The 19,156-nt window shown below is 43.4% G+C and overlaps 1 protein-coding gene across 4 annotated transcripts in view; it reads left to right on the top strand.

The window, feature by feature from the left end:
* LOC130130347 (dynactin subunit 1-like) overlaps positions 1-8,158 on the top strand; it is a 32,535-nt gene extending 24,377 nt beyond the window's left edge. For 3 of the 4 annotated variants that reach the window (XM_056300028.1, XM_056300027.1, XM_056300026.1), the window contains 8 exons: positions 68-193; positions 741-883; positions 1,503-1,672; positions 5,704-5,825; positions 6,052-6,247; positions 6,326-6,399; positions 7,037-7,126; positions 7,230-8,158. In XM_056300028.1, coding sequence (XP_056156003.1) covers positions 68-193; positions 741-883; positions 1,503-1,672; positions 5,704-5,825; positions 6,052-6,247; positions 6,326-6,399; positions 7,037-7,126; positions 7,230-7,367 — 1,059 coding nt within the window. In that variant the 3' untranslated portion in view covers positions 7,368-8,158. The remainder of the gene's footprint in view (positions 1-67; positions 194-740; positions 884-1,502; positions 1,673-5,703; positions 5,826-6,051; positions 6,248-6,325; positions 6,400-7,036; positions 7,127-7,229) is intronic. The other variant, XM_056300024.1, reaches the window with a different exon arrangement.
* Positions 8,159-19,156: the final 10,998 nt, after the last annotated feature.

Below are 19,156 nucleotides of genomic sequence, written 5' to 3'. Positions count from 1 at the left end.
ATGTTCTCTCTTGTCCCTTGTCCTATTCTCTTTCTGCTTTTCTACCCATTTCTCTCCCCCTCCTCAGACTACCCCAGTAGAGTTGCGGGCAGCAGCCCTAAGGGCAGAGATGACTGATGCTGAAGGTTTGGGAGTCAAACTGGAGGACAGGGAGACTGCCATCAAGGAGCTCAAGAAGTCCCTCAAGATTAAAGTAGCTCACTCACTCTCTCAATCACACTCCCACTGTTTCACACTCACAAACTCACATGCAAACCGAAGCATACAGACGCACCCAACACACATAAAAAAACTATTTTATTGCTATGCCAGTAGGACTTGGCTCAGCTAATTACAATAACAGCTGAATAGAGAGCTGATGAGTTGGTTTAACAAAACGAAATGTTTAAAATGGTCAGTGAGATTAAATCCAATTTCTAAAGGAAATCTTTATTTAGTTGGTGAGTGGGATGTTATATCACGCCAACAGACAGCTACATCTGTTTCTACCAGCAAGGCAGTTACAAATGATTAATTCTTACTTGTGTTCATAGCATCAGTTATTTGAACCATCCTTCATCGGAGACAGACAATAGTTCATGCCTACAAAAAAAAAAGATCCTTTACACACACCTGATGAATTCATATTTATTCTTTCACCTTTACACTTCTTACTGACTTCTAATCTGTCTTATTATTACCCATTTCTCTCCTTTTCCTCCTCATCTCTCATATTCCTCCCCACTTCCATTCTGCGCTAGGGGGAGGAACTGAGTGAGGCCAACGTCCGCTTGAGCCTGCTGGAGAAGAAGCTGGATACCTCCACCAAAGATGCAGATGAGCGGGTGGAGAAGATTCAGACCAAACTGGATGAGACCCAGGCCCTGCTGAAGAAAAAAGAGAAGTGAGTGACAGTTGTAGATTGGAACAGAGAGATTAACATGTACACACAGAAAAAAATGGAATGAATGGAGTTTATGTAAGAAAAGTCACTTATAAAGTGAAATTTGATACAGTCGATGTTTTGTTACATATTTCTTGTAGGGATGCAGTGATACTGGTATCAGATATTGTGCCTTTTTACCCAAGACTAGAATGTGACATCAAAAGCCATGTGTAACATGTCATAAATAAAATGGCTTTGTTTATTGCATTTTGGGCTAATGGAAGCCTTTATTTTTTTTAACAGTGGGAAAAAACCCCAAACTAATGGTGTAAGTCTGTACTGTTTTGGTAAAGTATTGGATTGGAACAGTACTCTGTATCCATCAATACTTGAACATTCATGCTCGGAATCGGCAGTAAAAGTGATATCAGTGCATCCCTAATTTCTTATTTAACAAAGTTCTCTCTCATCATTTCACTTTCTCTACCTGCCTCTTTCTTGCTCTCTCCTTTTCTTCTCAACTCTACCTGTCTTACTCAATTTCCTTCCCTCTGCCCTCACCTCACCTCACCTTCCTCCTGCCTGCTCCTTTTTTTTCTCTCCTGTCTATCCTCTGCCTATGACCGCTGCTTCTCAGGCAGTTTGAAGAGACAATGGACGCCTTGCAGGCTGACATTGACCAACTGGAGGCTGAGAAGGCAGAGCTGAAACAGCGCATCAGTAACCAATCAAAGATGACCATTGAGAGCCTCAGAGGCCCACCCGCCACCACTGGAATAGCCTCCATTGTCCAGGGTTCAGCTGGAGGTATGTGTCTTGGTTAAGTTTTGCCATTTTTATTTTGGTATTCTATCAAATATCTTGACAATTCATCAGGCAATCAAAATCTCATTGAAGGATACCCATATTGTATATACAGCATGCCTTGGGCTACAACAAGCTCAGGAAGCCACAGCTTCATGTGAGCACTGCACGCGGTTTACCCTTAAGAGCTTATTTTACAGGCTAACATACCAAGCTAGCCCATCTCACAAGGACTGTGGTAACAGCAACTTCTGACTATTGTATGGACTTACTCAGCTATATCAGGTGTTTGCCTGATGTTAACTCTAGGCATCATGATTGCCCAAAAACAGCAAGGTGGCCAAGCCTGTGAGGTCTGCCAGCCAAAGAGAGGTGTTAACTTTTGGATGAGGGAGACAATACTAAGGTCCTCCTCAGCACTATTATCTCCATTATGCAAAATTGGTGAGAAGAAAAGAATAAGGCAGGGAAATCCCTCAAGCTATGGCTGTGTGATATGACGATAGAAAAGCATCTCTCGCTTCCTATTATGCTCTATCGTTTATTTTGTTGTGTCACAAATCATACTTTTTATGGCAACATTTTTCATTATTTGGAGTCTGTCCATCTTTTGCACAGATCACATTAATTACTCTTATTGGCTTTTTACTCACGAAGCTTTTATTCGCTTACAGTAATGTAGCTAGTGTAGTTGTCAACTCTCAACCGCTATCTGTCTCTCCTCCGCTCTGCTGAGCTCCCTGTGTGGAGGGACTGAGCCCCACCTGCAGTGAAAAAGAGCAGTGGAGAGGAGACGAGAAACTAGTGCAATCATAAATGACAGCAAAACACAGTAGAGACTGTTTATTTATGTTATTTACCTAATTTACGTGCACTCGTTTCATTTCAGCTCAGTGTGAGAGTTTCTACTGCGTTATGCTGTAATTTATGGTTGCATTACTCTCCTCTGCTCTCTGTGGTTCAACGAGGGCGGGCCTGCCCCTCGGGCACGGATCGGAAACTATTTATCCATTGAATTTACAGAAAATGTGCTATATCGTCATAAATATCGTTATATGAAATTATCTCTATTGGGATAAGAGATTTTGGTCATATCGCACAGCCCTACCTCAAGCTACACCCACTGAGGGTGCATACCAACACCTCCAGCCCTTCCATGTCACCGTGGCAGCGGAACAGCCAGTGATGCAATTCACAAAGTGAGGTCCAGACTTCCCAGCCAGCCAGTCACACCCAACCAAAACCAATAAAAGGTCCCTAATTTAAAAGGGCCTTTCATTCTAGGACCTACCCCAGGAGGCCTTCCTGCGCCCCTGTCCTATCAAGGCAGAAAGAAGAAGAGGAGGAAGCAGGCTAACTGTCTGTCAGCTGTCAAGGGAGAGGCAGGACCACCAGATCTCCTTCTCTGTCCTGGCACCACTCCCTGCCCCAGGCACCTCATTTCTCTGTTCTGTGTGCAGGGCATTTTCTACAGTGCACAGTTCACAGCCAGAGAAAAAGAGAAAAGTCTCCAATGTTCCCCAGTGTATTCTGGCACATAGTCAGCGACATGTTTAATGTTAAAAAAAAAAGTTATAAAAAGCTGACAATGAACCCCATAGCACAACCCACAAGAGAGTTGCCTCTCTTGTGGGCATAGGTCACATAAGCCCCTCACTAGTGCAGGCTGCTCACACATGCAGCATACTCCAGGCCTCAGATAGACTAATTTTTATCACCCTAAGGGTACAAGCTTAAATTTGCCATAACTTCATCTCAGTTCAGGGTAATAATGTTTTCATATGCTCAAGAGGAATCATTACAAATACTTCAGGAAGTTAGATCCCTGGTCAGGTCAGACAACACTACTGTGATATTAGTGATGTGTGGGTTAGAGTTTTTTAATACCCGCATCCACCCGACCCCATAACGAGAGCCAATCCGCACCACCCAACACGCTAAAATATGCCTTAATTACCCACCTGAACCCGACCCGCAAACCTCCAAATTTAGCCTAGGCTACAGCAATGTGAGCAGTGTTGCGCTATTTCGTTTTTGGGCTGTTTGCCCAGCATAATACACTGACAGTAAGGCAGTATATTATCCTAAAATATAATGTAATAATCAGTATATTAGCCTAATAGCGTCTGGGTCTAGGCTATTAAATAAACAGATGTATTGTTCCAAACGGTGTTCATTATTGTTGAATAGCAGCAAAACAAGTAAGACACACACACACACACACACACACACACACACACACACACACACAAAGCCCCTTCAAGACAAATAGTTTTGGTGGTGTAAACAAAAGCTACGGATACCACTTAGGGAAGAAAACTCATAGGCGAAGCCTCAACTCTAAAACACATGCATTGACGAAAACCACAATTGCAAATTGATGATAAATCTGCTCTTGTGTGTGTGTGTTTAGAGCAAGAGAGTGAAAAAGAGGGAAAGGTGGACTAGTAATGCACACCCTAGCCTATTGCACACAATGTTTCCGTTATAATAACTTACTCGGAACACTGCTTTTTCACTTGTTGACCCACTCATCACTATGTGGTAGTGTCTGTCAATAGTCGAGGGGAGCTTTGATCTCCTCACTTCCACAGACTGGTTCACAAACTGACTGAGAGCAGGCCTTCTCTTCAGGGGCCGCCCACAGTACAGAGTGGAGACTGTACTACAAGGTGATGAAATAGATCTGGGTGCAGTTCGTTCAGCCCCAAACAGACCTCTCCGTCTCCAGGGAAAACCTGCAATTTCTCATTCTTTTCCCTGAGAGGGCACAATGCACCAATGGATGTGGATGTGCTGACCCACAAATGGCCACATGTTCTGCTAGCTTTGACCCCCCCCCCCACACACACAGTTGTGTAATCATTGTTTTGAAAAGTGCAATACAATTATAGTTTTGATTATTATTGTTGTTAAGATCAGCTAAAGGTTTAAAATGAGTGTTATTGCTTTTTATCAAGTGAAAATGCCGAACATTTTCTCTTAGAGATTCACAAATGTAAAGATTGTCCTGCCTTCCCCTGATCTGCATTATTATAAAATGAATAGTTTAGTTTTTGTTTTGGCCGTTGGTCAGATGGTGTTAACAGTTTTAAGACATCACTTTGGGTTCTGGAAACTCTGTAAACATTAAATTTGACGTTTTACAGACTGATAATGAAATCATTAGTCGCAGCACTACCTAGAATATAATTTTCTCTCTGTCAAAGAAGGTTGAATCAGTTCATCGGGACACAAACGTTTATTGACAGATACATTTCATAACTCAACTAAGTGACATCATTGGTCTAAACTGACTGCAGGTATCCCCTCCCCTTATAAACAATACAGTTGTATAATGACCGAAAACCAACAACCAATTTCACATGCAAATATGGGTGTGACCATTAACCAGTTTCAATGGCCATGTGTACTATTCACAGAGGATTAGGATTAATTTGAAACTCTAGTTAATGGTCGCAACTGTATTGTTTAGGGGATACCTGCAGTCAGTTTAGACTGGAGGTCACTTATGCGCCTTTTCCACTGCATGGTACTGGCTCAGCTTGACTCTATTCTACTCTACTTGCTTTACTTTTTGGGATTTTGTTTTCCACTGCAGACAGTATTCCCGCACAGCAAAGACCCGCTGATCATTTGTGGGTGTGTTGATTAGTTTTTTTTAAGATTTTATTTACATTCAAATTAATATACATATATTTATATCTATTTATTTATAGTGGTATTTTCATGTCACCTTTTAGTATTGGCTCAGCTCACTTGGAACCTCGACGGAGGTGGTACCAAAAAAAGTACCTGCTACCTGGTACTATCCCTAACTTTTGCCCAATGGAAAACCAAAAAAAGCAAGTAGAGTTAAGTCGAGCCAGTATCATGCAGTGGAAAAGGGGCATTAGTTGAGTGAAGAAATGTATCCGTCAATAAATACTGTTTCCAGATGAACTGATTCAACCTTCTTTGATTTTCTCACCTGGATTATTGAGCACGCATCAAGACAGTTTTCTCTCTGCTTCTTCCTCTCCCCCTGTATTAAGCAGGCCTGCCTGCTCCCATGGCGGGGACGGTGCAGGTGGTGGACTCGCCTCTCCTCAGGCAGCAGGTTGAGGCCCAGAGACTGGGCATCAAATACCTCAAGAATGAAAACAATCGACTCAAGGTACACCGAGAATTATGAAATGGTTTAAATTGGTTCGGAATTTGGCTCGTGCTGATTTGACTCTTAATGCAATGTAGAGCCATACATTATGTCCTTATCTCCATATATTACATAAAGAATTTCAATTCAGATTAGAGAATTTTCCATTGTATACCTTGGTATATTTTATTAGGGTTTAATTGGGCTTTTTAAAGGCTTTAATCCCATCTATGTCTTCCCTATCCAGGCTGAGAGGATGAGAGCCCAGCTTGCCTCCCTGCCTCCTCTGCACCTCTCCAAACTGCCCCAGATAAGCAAAGAAGGCTCCTCACCACCAGAGGGACTCAACACTGCCATTTACCGCAGGACAGACCAATTACTGGCCACCCTGCTCAAACTGAGCGCAGATGTTAAAGTAGTGGACATCACAGGGAAGACAGGAGGTGTGTGTGTGTTTGTTTGTGTGTGCGCCATTCTAAACTCTATGAAATAATTCTTTTTTTTTTTTACGTTTCTTCCAGCCAGTGCCAGCGCCCAGCTTCTTGAACAGACTGCTCAACTGCAGAATCTAAGTGATGCTCTGGACAAACTCAAGGTAAAGGCTAATTGTTAACCTCTTGAGCTCTGCATTCGGTCTTGTTCTTATCCCTGGAGCATTCTCCTCAGTCTGGGCAGACACATCCAGCAACTCACAAAACAAATGCAGGGGAATCCATGTTAGCAAAGTTTACCGGCACAGTTAAATATACTCTTCTCAAACAGGCCAATATAAAGATCCGTTGCTAGTCTGTGGTGTGTTCTTCCCAAGACAGCAAATTTATTCCACTCATCTCCCATATTCTTGCTTCGCTGTTTTAGTGACCATTACATTTTTGTTTGGATTAAGGCTGCATCTAATGATTTTCATTGCCAATTAAATTTTCAATTAATCGTAGAGTCTATAAAATGTTTCCAGAACCCATGGCAGCCAAAATACTCTACATTATTTCTCTTGCAGTGATATCAATGGGCAAGCAAATCTTTGCATTTGTAAAGCTGTAGCCATCAATTGTTTGGTATTTTTATTTGAGAAATGACGAATATGATTGATTGATTTTCAAAATTAAGCGATTAGTTTTCTGTCAATCAACTAATTGTTTCAGCATTATTTTGGATTAATTATAAGGATTTGAAAGTCTTCTCTGGATTATTTCTCTTTCCTGTCTCTCACTGGCTGTCTGTCCATTTTTCAGGGTGAAGTAGCAGAGCATGTAGTCTCACATCAGCCTGGAGCAAAGGCCTCCTCTGACTTTGCCACCTTCCCCATCTCCTCCTTTGTTAAGGTAACGCGTATATCCACCCATATGCTGCAATGAAGTCACTCATTATCTGTCATTGATGTACCTCATTCTCTCTCTCATACCTCATTCTCTGTTGCTCTCCAAGGCAAAGAAGGAGAAACAGGGAGGGATGGTGTTTGTGGGACGTGTGGCTATCCCATGTGTGCAGGGGCAAGAACAAGTCCACCGCCTCGTCCTGTCACAGCAGCAACTGCAGCAAGTGCACCAGCTCCTCATGACCTAACAGGCCTTGCCATTGGCCCATGTCCAAATTTGACAAAACAGCAACTGACGAAAAGAACATAGCGCAATTTTTCTCTATTCCTTCTTATTCCAACTATCCCCTCCAACATTCTTCTCCATTCTACTTGTAGTTCATCAAATTCTCAGGAAATTTTATTCAATTTTGTGATGTTACAGCTCTAGTTGTCACAACTCCACCTACATGCCAAAGAGACACGGTGTGTTCCCGTCAGTTATACTCAATGTTGATAATCAGAATGCGTTTAAACGTTTTCTGAAATTCCTGAATGATTTGACTCTTGAATGTCACATCGCCCAACCAGGCGCGTGTTTTGTGGGAACACTAATTTGGGGACTTTTTGGGGAAATTAAAAAGCAGCAAATGATTTTTTTTGTACGGCACTTGCAGCTCTCAATGCTTCTGTCCTGAGCTGTTTTTTTTTCCTTTCCCCTATTGTAGATGATTTGAACAAATAAACAATCCAATCCAGCATAGCAATAAATGTTTACAAAAAATGTAAAGCTTTTCCTTTAAAGGGTTATTTTCCACTCTCCTGCCATTGTATTCAAGTCCATGTGGTCTATACATCATGTTACCAAAGGTTTCTTTAAAATAATTTAAATTTTCTGAATTGAGTATCGAGCACCTCTATCAGTGGTTTATTACAGTGCCTTTCATATTTTCTCTCCACTGATTGCAGTCTGACAGGCGACTTGCTCCAGTCAGCTTCACAGAAGACATACAAAATTGCGTCATAGTCGAGAAGTGCGCATGGCTGCTGGAAGAGTTTTTATCCCCCATTCATTTCAGCTGTTGAAATGTCTCAACGAATTCCGCAATAATAAATAAAATGGGAATCTCCCATGTGCTGCGCAGTAGATAAATGTCCAGCATGAAAGGATGACATGATGGACACCGCAGAAGCTAGAGATGCTCACAAGTAATTTTTTGCAAGTCCAAGTCAAGTCTCGTCTCTTATGGTTGTAATGAGTGTTTTATCAACTACTGCATGCCATCCGGTCTGCTTAGAACACTGCATTTCTATATCTAAAGAATTCAAAGCATGCGCTGCATTATCATCACTCCTTATCTGTTAGCATACAGTATCAGCATTGATTAGTTTGGTATATGATCACTTTAAAACGGGCTATTTGCAATGCAATATATTAAAAAAAAAACCAAAAACAATGAAAGCTTTCCTTTAAAGTTAACTATTTTGCAACATTTTTGTTCTGCACACCAGGTTACATGGTTTGTCTGTGTTGAGCATCAATTATCAGTGATTTACTTATTGGCTGGATAGCACAACCTTCTCATGCTTAACATTTTTCAGTATTTAAATTTTGAAGAAAAATTCTGAATTGAAAGTGAACTGACCCAAACCATGGTGCAACAAAAAACTGATGACATAATTTGCCAAGAACAAAATATTTAATAACAATCTACTACTACTTTCGACTGCTCCCGTTAGGGGTCACCACAGCAGATCATCCGTTTCCATTTCTTCTGTCCTCTGCATCTTACTCTGTCACACCAGCTGCCTGCATGTCTTTCCTCACCACATCCATAAACCTCCTCTTTGGCCGTCCTCTTTTTCTCTTCCCTGGAAGCTCCATATTCAGCATCCTTCTCCCAATACACCCAGCATCTCTCCTCCACACATGCCCAAGCCATCTCAATCTTGCCTCTCTTGCTTTGTCTCCAAACCATCCAACCTGAGCTGGCCCTCTAATATAATTGTTCCTAATCCTGTACTCCTTTGTCACTCCCAATGAAAATCTCAGCATCGTCAACTCTGCCACCTCCTGTCTTCGTCAGTGCCACTGTCTCACAACCCTCTTGTAACCTTCCCTTTAACTCTTGATGGTAAACCTGTCGCAAATAACTCCTGACACTCTTCTCCACCCTGCCTGCACTCTTCTTCACCTCTCTTCTGCACTCCGCGTTACTTTGAACAGTTGACCCCAAGTATTCAAAATATTAACAATGATAAAGCCTGCAATAGGATCAGACTGGTTGACCTCAATACACTGGGTATAGGCCACAAAACATGGTTACATTTCAAAAAGATCAAGCTTGACAGTGTCATTACAGTAAGCCTGGTTCGGTGAGGCTGCATTGTAAGGCCTCCATGACTAAATACCCTCTCCACCCCTGCACTGGTGTCAGGAACAGCGACCACTCTCATAGCCACAAGATGGAGCCTTGGGAAGACCTTTGCATGCATGCCTTTTCCAGAATTCAAGGCAGTCTACTACTTCATCAGAGGACACCTGGATGTAGCGAATGAGCTCAGCCTTGACAGATGAGCCATGATCAACATTCTTCTTGCTTTTTTTCTGCGATTGCGATATAATAAAAAAATGTACACACAAATGTAGCGAATTAAGGGGCAGCCGAGAATCGAACCTGGATAGCCAGGACCACGGGCAACTACGCTAACCAATCGACTAAAGGGTCCGGCCCGTTAGCAAAGGGCTAGCGAGTCTAGTCATCCATGGTCAATACATAACATTACTGTCTTTCTAGATGTTGAGTGGTTGGAGTGCCCTCTAGTGGACAGAATGTACTTAACCACATTCTGATACTTTAGACGTTGACGTAAGCCTGTAATAGGCTAAATTAGAGCTTTTAAAAAATTCAAATATATTCGAATATTAAAAATAATAATGCATAGAAATTCGAATATGATTATATAGGAAGACTGACAGCCCTAACACATATACAAATAATACAAATTTATTATGTTGCCACGACATGTAGCAATAATTTCGCATGTTTTACACAACACTCCTTTCTGCTCAATATCGCTGAGTTTGAATCCAAAATATCAACAGATAACAGAAGTAGCGTTTTTTTTTTTGCCACCAGTTCAGCGTTCCACTGCAAGCTTGTATGGGACAATGAAGTCCACAGCAACCAGCACCAGTTCACTAGATGGAATAGCTATAACTATTTCTAGAGCTATCTGACAATCCGCTGACCAGCTAAAATTAACTCCCTTCTTCAACAGGTTTGGGAGTGGTGTTGTCACACTTGCGAAGTTGGGAACAAACCGCCTATAAAAGCCACACATGCCCAAAAGGAGCATTAGCTAGCGTTTTGTTTTTGGAACAGGCAGGTCTAAAATGGCTTGCACCTCGACAGTCCTTGGTCTCACTGAACCTTGACCCATTTGGTGCCCCAAATATGTGACTTCCCCCATTCCAATCTCACATTTGGGCAAGTTGATTACCAACCCCGCTTGTTTAAGACATTCAAAAAGCAGTCTCGTGTTCCATGTGACCAGACCACTAAGTGCTATAGCAAACCACATCATCTAGATATGCGACAGTGTTCTGCAATCTGGAGGTTACCAAATTCATTAACCCCTGAAAGGTTGCTGGCACGTTTTTCATGCCAAAGGGGAGAACCTGACAGCAATACACACTCTCCTGTGTCACAAATACAGACATCTTTTGCCCTTTCTGTCAACAGGACTTGCCAGTAGCCCTTTAACAAGTCAAATTTTGACACATACTGTGCATTGCTGATTTTATCACAATACAGTCCTCAAGCCTGGGTACAGGATATGCATCTGTTTTAGTTACATTATTTACCTTTCGGGAATCAATGCAAGGACGCACAGTTAAATCAAGCTTGGGGACAGGAACTAAGGGATAACTCCATTCACTTGAACCTTGCTTGCTCACACCAATTTCTTCCATCTAGAGCAACTCTTGTTTCACCTGAGCCCATTGTTATGGGTTAATCTGGTATGGACGTTGTTTAATGGGGGTTGCCTCACCAGTGTCTACAGCATGGGTTATTAAATTTGTTAAGCCAGGGGTATCTTTAAACAGAGGACTATACTGATCCACAAGATGTAATACATCCTCTTTCTGCTGTGTGGTTAGATGACTCTGACTCTGAGATTGGCCAGGGCACTGGAATCCTTAAGCCTGGCTGTAACTGGTTCAACTGACTCAACCCCATCCTCACTCTCCTCCTCTTCCACAGTAACCTGAGATGTTATACACACAGCGGACAGAGTGTCCCGAGTATAATAAGGTTTCAAGAGATTGATGTGACTTTCTGGCTCCGGTTGGGTGTCTCAACAACATAATTGCCATCACCCACCCTCTTCATAACCTTATATGGACCATAGAATTTCACCTCCAGCTTACCTCCACCCATGGCAACAACACCAGAACCTGGTCTCCTGCTTTGAAGGTATGCTTCACTGCCTTTTTGTCATAGTCAGCCTTCATCTTTCCCTTAGCTACTTCCAAGTTACTCCTGGCCAAGTCACAAGCTGCATGCAGCCGGTCCTTGAAGGACGCTACATACTGCAAAACCCCACCAGGAGTACCTTTCTGCAAAGCTGACTACAACAGCTGTTCTTTCACCATCTTCAGTGGTCCTCTCGCTTCATGTCCATAAACCAGCTCAAAAGGGCTAAAACCTGTGGTCTCATTCACCGAGTCTGACAGCAAACAATAAAAATGGCACAGCTACATCCCAGTCATTTGAGTAACCAACACAATAGGTCTTAATCATAGACTTTAAAGTCTGATGGTACCTCTCCATTGCACCTTGGGACTGGGGATGATGGGCAGATGACACAATTTGTTTAATTCCCAGCTTGTGCATCACTTACTGGCATACACCAGAAGTGAAGTTGGACCCACAATCATGTTGGATTTCTACTGGTAAACCTACCTGAGAAAAGAAATGGAGCAGAGCCTCCACTATGACCTTGGTCTTAACTGATTTCAATAGCACCGCCTCCGGAAATTTGGTGGCAACATCCATAATAGTCAGGAGATACTCATTCCCTTTCTTAGTTTTTGGCAAAGGGCCAACACAATCAATAAGTACTCTTGAGAAAGGTTCCTCCATGACAGGTAGAGGGGCAGAGAGGAGCAACTGGAATTGTCTGGTTTGGCTTGCCCACAACCTGACAAGCATGTCAACTACGACAGTACGAAACCACGTCTTTATGCATTTTGGGCCAGTAGAAATGTCTACTGATTTTCTCTTGAGTTTTACGGATGCCTAAATTACCTGCTAAGGATACTTCATGGGCGAAACGCAGGACTTCCTTCCTGAAACTCTCAGGCAACACAATTTGAGTCATAACAGTCCACAGCTCATCCGCAGGATGATCACGAGGCCGCAATTTCCTCAACAAGACTCCATCTTGGAAAAAGAAACCTTCAGCCACAGCCTTCATGTCCTCAGCATTATCAGCTGTCTGTCTTAATTGAGCTACAGAAGGATCTTTTCCTTGCTCTGATATAAGGGCTTCCTGAGAAAACTGGGAGCAGGGGACACCCCAGCTAGCCTAGCAAAAAAGGTATCAGCCAAGCCACCAGACAGTTAATCCTGCTCGCTGGAACTTCCCTTTTCAACAGCCCGAGCCTGAGCATATGTCACCACACATGCCGTAAACACCTCAGGATGTTCTCTCTCCAAAGCCATGGTCTCAGGGACCTCACAAGGTGTTTCACTCACAACAGGTGTCACATAAACCCGAGTACCAGCCAAATCATTGCTCAACACAAAGCTAACTCCTTCAATCGGCAAGGAAGGAACAATACCCACCACTACTGGTCCATTTACAATGTTAGATGCAAGAAATACTTTGTGCAGAGGGGCACTAACAAAACCACCTCCTACCCCCTTCACTGGGAGAAAAGCTTTTAAATAGGTGGCAGGCGGTAGGTCTATGACATCCTGAACCATTAAGGACTGTGTGGCACCTGTGTACCTCAAAATTGATATAGGGACCATTTCGCCATCGGGTGCACCAGAAACTGCCCCTTTTGACAGAAAACCTTCAAACCCCTTCACTATTGGGCAGGAAGGCAGGTTCAAACTGTCCACTTCACAGGAACCGATCTGAGTCTGGGCGCCAATCAATCCAACAATTTTCCCCATCTCCATTTTTCCTCTTGAGACCAGGACAGCTGGACTTTATTTGGCCAGGTTTTCTGCAATAATAGCAGATGATACCCTTTCGGAAAAAAATAAGGCTTCTCATAGCTTTTCCCTGGCCCTGGAGACTGAACAGAGGTGGGAGTAGATTTTGTCATGACAGCCTCACCAGGCCTGTCAGTTGCAGCCTGCCTCCCATCCTGTCTGACAAACTTTCCTTTCCATGGCACTTCTCTGCGAGTTAATTCATAAGAATCTGCTGCCATAGCAGCTTTTCTTAACTCAGTAATGCCCATCTCATTTAGATGCATCTCCATATGCCAGGGTAAACTGGTTTTGAACTGCTCCACCAGCATAAGTTGCCGCAACTCTTGAAAGGTGTGAGTGTTTGTGCTTGCTAACCACCTGTCAAACACAACCTCCTGTTGCCTAGCCAAATCAAGGAAAGTTTCACTTGATTTTTGCTGAACTTCTGTTGGTAGGCTTCTGGCACCACCTCATTGGCTGCCAGAACCACCTCCCTCACAGTATCATAGTCACTGCTGTTAGAAGCATCTAATGCCGCATAAGCTTCCTGGGCCCTACACTCAAGTGCACTCTGGATAAGCAACGTCCACCTATTCTCAGGCCATTCTAGCTCTTCGGCAATTTTCTCAAAAGCGTCAAAGAACGAGCCTACATCATCCTGATTAAACTTTGGCATGAGTCTGAAACAGCTGGAAACATCACAACATTCTTCATGCTTACGTTGTAAGTCACTGTTGTTCACTTTCAGTTTCTCTTGCTCTAATGTTAGCTTTGCTAACTCAAGCTGAAACAGCCGCTGCCCCCCCCCCCCCCGCGCTCTCTCTGTTCTTTCGTGTATGGGATCTTTTAGGTGTAACACTGAAATCAGGGTCTCCACAATCTCTAGCTTTTTAGTCCCTGGAGCGATGTCTACCTCACAATATTGAGCTACTGCAAGCAAATCTTCTTTTTTAAGCTTACGCAACTCCTTGCGCCCAATATCACTCCCACCAAACTCCTCTACGTTGAACATGGTTAATGTTATCAAATTCTCAAAAAAAAAGGCTACCCAAGAGACAAGACTCTAATGTAACCTATTTTTCTGGACTGCCTGTTAGTGGTTTTAAGTTCCTGTTATCTGCTGTTGCCAGAGTATATGCCTTGAGCTCTTATTTTGAAGGCTGAAGAGAGAGCGGAAGTGCTGTACGCAGTGTTGTTGCTGTGCAGTTCTGTTGGGGGAAGAATCCAAATAAAATGGTCCTCGTGTGAAAGTGGAACCTCCGTATTTCCACATGTTGCTCCTCAATTATCTCAGAAGACAGCAGCAAGATGAGTGAAGTCTTCGTGTACACACCGCGCCGGGTTTCCGACACGACGAAGCTCCGCCGTTGCTAGCTGAGGCTAACTGACTCTCCGAACCTCTCTTTTCGGTAATTTAAACGTCTTTCTTTTGCGGGACGTTGGCACAAGCATCCCACCGCTGCCACCAATGTAACCGAGGGTTTGTAGATGTCGCCTATACTGTATGAAACTATAAAATAACAAATACGGAGGTTCAATTTTCACACGAGGACCACTTTATTTGGATTCTTCCCCCAACAGAACTCCACATCAACACTGCGTATAGCACTTCCGCTCTCTCTTCAGCCTTCAAAATAAGAGCTCAAGGCATATACTCGCAACAGCTTATAACAGGAACTTAAAATCACTAACAGGCAAGTCCAGAAAAAATAGGTTACACTAACAAAACTAACTCAAAGGTAACTATTACAAAACAGCCTTACCAACAAAACACATATCCTGCAACAAGAGGTAGCTTATAGGTCACTACAGCCCCAGAAATTGATACGAACAGGCCACACACAGAGCGCTGACGTCAATGCTCATGTTACTGGCAGACCACAAACCGATACACTGTGGTACACACCAGCAAAACACCTGCCACCATTAACCAAGTAGTTATCCGCTAACCAGCAAAACCAGCCTGTAGACCTATATCCCCGTTCTTAACCTCAACACACACGATGCACGCACTCACTAACTTCCCTTCTAGCTAGCTTAGTTGTACATACATACACAACCATCTGTTTTAAGTGAAAAGTTAGCACCGTGCAGCTATTCTGCACGTGGCTGTATGTCCGTGGCCTGCTTCTAATCCTAGCAACACGCGGCTTTTCCCGAGCTGGACCCAACTCAGTTGCGCCTCTTCTCACAAACAGACCGCTTGGCTGTAACTCGCTAACTGACGTCTAATCGCAAACCGGTTTTACCGAACATTAATGCACATTAATCTTCAAATAACTCACGGACGAGCGCCCCAAATTATGTTACGGGCTAGTCGGGTCTAGGAGTTAAGGGTTAAGCATGCAATACTAGTCCTAACCTGGAGCGTGTAGAAAAGACGAAAAACGAGGGAAGAAACAGAAAGAAGGCCTGACGTCCAAGACTAGAGAAATAGCCGGGAGATGGGCTAGCTTACCGAGGTAGCAGGCTAGCAGTTAGCAGGTCCCTCCCACAAGGCCTCGGCCATGTGGGTCTCAACTCCCGTAAGCGGCGGACTCCGTCTTGGTAGGTTAGTTCAGTTTAGGTTGACGGTGTTGAGCCGGAAAGGCGTGAGTTTGTAGTGTCCTGGACCCTGAGGCGTATGTATGCAAACTGCCGACGTTAATTAACCAGGGGATGCGCCGGCACCTCACAGTGACGTCCTCTTATAAACACCGCTTAACCACGCCTCCAATCATTTCTCGATGAAAACCGGTCCAAGTGCGTAAGAAAAGGAGGAAGGGAGAAAGGTAAATATAACCCCCATCACCTCTAACAGTGGCCACGAGTGCCAGCTGACTCCGCTTCACTGAGGAGGCCGTCGCCCCCCTCGTCGGAATCATCTTCATCTACAAAGCTCTGGAGAAGCTGATCCACCCGGTGAAGTACTAGCCCATCAACCAGAACAACAACTTGCAGAAGCTCACCCAGTGCTCGTAAGCACTTTTCTCAATCCTGTTCGTTGGGCAAGCTGGCTCTGGAGATGCTATCTAAGGGCCCAGGAACACCAAACTGACTGCTGCATCGCCTCACGTCGCCTGCCGTCTGGGCCAAAAAGTTGCACTTGAACACGCCGCAAAGACTACAGCCGACGGCCAACTAGCACGTGCGTTCTGCACTGATTCGCTAAACTGAACAGCCAATCAGAGTGATCTCTTTCACTGAACGGTGCCTTTGGTGCGGGACGCGCCGCAAAAACTAGGGCCACAGACGCTCACCGACGGCCCGACATTGTGTGTCAGGGCCCTAAGGTCTACCTCTTCACAGATTGTCTGCCAGTGATGTCACTGGCGGATTGCCCCAGCAACAATATATGAATGATTCGGGCCTAGACGATATTTGGCTACTAGATCATCTGGCTGCAAGAGAACATTCTCACGTTTTCATCGGTTCATCAGTCTTTTTCTCGTAGATTTTTTCTTAACTTAGCAACTCAATATAAACTAATACTTCAGACACCCAAATCCACCCTATCAATATTAGGAACCATGAGGAAAAGAGGAAGGCCAAAGAGGAGGTTTATGGATGTGGTGAGGGAAGACATGCAGGTGGCTGGTGTGACAGAGGAAGATGCAGAAGACAGGAAGACACGGAAACGGATAATCCGCTGTGGCGCCCCCTAACGGGAGCAGCCGAAAGTAGTAGTAGTAATATTAGGAACCATGCATGCTGCACGTCTTGACCTTAACAGAAACCAATTGCTCAAGCCGATCACCAGGTAGTGATTTAATACATCACTAAGAATCTGACTTTGAAAGTTACCACAGAACAAATTCCTGATGACTAGCCTAAATCAAAAGAAACCCCAACAACAAAGCCTTGGGATCGCTGTTGGACTGTTCTTTAAACATTCTATTCACACATGCGCGCATTTTGTAGTAAGTAGCAGGGGTGGACTGGAAATGGAAAATGGCCCTGGACTTTTCTCAGAGCCCCCCCCCCCCCAAGATACACCACCACCCACACAAACAACGCCACACTTTATGTAAACAAGATTACTGAACAATATTTAGAACTAACTTTAGTGCCCCCCTCCCTTCTGGGCCCTGGTAGCCCCCCCTCCCCAAAAAAAACGACACCCTTGGTCCAATGGCATGGAGAACCAAGACGATTGGGGACCACCCTCTGTTGCCGCCTTCATCCACCTTCACTGCCGCTGTGACCTGGAGACATCTTCCGCCAGTTCAACCACTGAGGTCTTTGTATCGCGCTTCATTTGAAACCTCTCCCTTGACCTACCCGCCCTGGGTGATCCTACCAGGAGTCAAGCTCTAGACGGCGTAGTTCTTGGGATCACTGGTACACGCAAGCTTCTCCACCACGGCAAGGTGGCGATCCAGCAGAAGACACTTATAGCATCAAACAAGCAGACATAGGTTTGGTAGTGATGTGACCTGTCATCTGTTTAATACTTAATAACTACAATCAGCTTTTGTATGATACTTTGATTGTTGTTAGCATCATAGAGATTCGTATCTAAAACAACTATGCTAAGACTCATTATTCATATTTATCTTTCTATTTGTTATTTTTATTGTGCATTGTATTATTTAGACCTGTTTGTTGATGCACAAAACAATTGAATAAACTTTCTCTGATATGAAAACAGATGATTTATCAAATGAACTTTTCCTCCACTAATTAGTTTGCTTGCGCTTCGTCACGATCGATTCATGCCAACAGAACCTTGTCTTTAAATGTAATCAGCCTCCAGAAAGTGTTTTCACCATCTACTCATATATTTTCGTAATGTGTGTGTGTGGTGTTAGTGTGTGTGTTAGTTAGTGTAGATAGCGGGACCGAAAACTAAAGCATTTATGATCCTAATTCTTTTTGGAGGCGGTAAGTATTGTTCCAGAGAGTAAGGGAAAAGTCCCAGAAAATTAAAATTAGGCATAATTATGCATAAATATGCAAAATATGCATTTTTAAAAAGAGGCTAAAAACCACTTTTCTCGGCATTTCAGATGATTCTGAGCATCTTTGATTTTTTTCACCTACATAAAAAAAAATTTCTGGGACTTAGAAATGTTTTGGCATTATGCAAAATATATGCATTTTTGCAAAAATGCACTTATGATCCTAATTTTTTTTGGAGGTGGTAGGTATTGTTCCAGAGAGGACCAGAAAAATAGCAGAAAATTAAAATAATTAATGCAAAATATGCATTTTCTAAAGATGGCTAAAAACCACTTTTCTCGGCATTTCAGATGATTCTGAGCATTTGGGGGGAGGGAGTTGGAGTGGGGGGAGGGGTTTAGGGGCAGGGGGAAGGCGGTTAGCTGGCAGGATGAAGAGGAGGGAGATTTAGACGGGTGGATAACCAAACCGCTACATTGTAGCGGGGTTCTTCTAGTCAAACGAATATTCACGACTGTGTTCCCTAGTGGCCATTTTTAGAGTGGCATCCCTTTAATTGAGGCGTAACTACCGAAAAGATGCGAGGGTCTAAGGATGTTGTGCTGCTGTAAAGCCCCTTGAGGCAAATTCGTAATTACAAATAAAATTGACTTAACTCTCCATTCCCGCAATAAAACACAAATCATCAGCGCCCTCTAGCACCAGTAAGGGTAAATCATTAAAAAATGAAAAGCAGTGAATGGGCCTACACGATAATTCATTTGACTGAAGATTTCAAAACTATTTTTTCGGTTTTGGAAAATTCTCCATGCAAGTTTTCCATGATTCCTAGTTGTTATTCTTGAAGGGATATATTTCTTCCTGACTCATCCTCACTAACACAGTAGCTAACCAAAGCGGTCTCATGGTCATCGATGCAAAGGTCTGTTTACGAGTTGACTGGTGCTCTGAAATTACAGGTA

Source organism: Lampris incognitus, chromosome 20, assembly GCF_029633865.1.
Source record: "Lampris incognitus isolate fLamInc1 chromosome 20, fLamInc1.hap2, whole genome shotgun sequence".
Lineage (NCBI taxonomy): Eukaryota > Metazoa > Chordata > Actinopteri > Lampriformes > Lampridae > Lampris > Lampris incognitus.
Note: the sequence above shows the minus strand (reverse complement) of the source record. Positions and strands in the feature narration are given on the sequence as shown.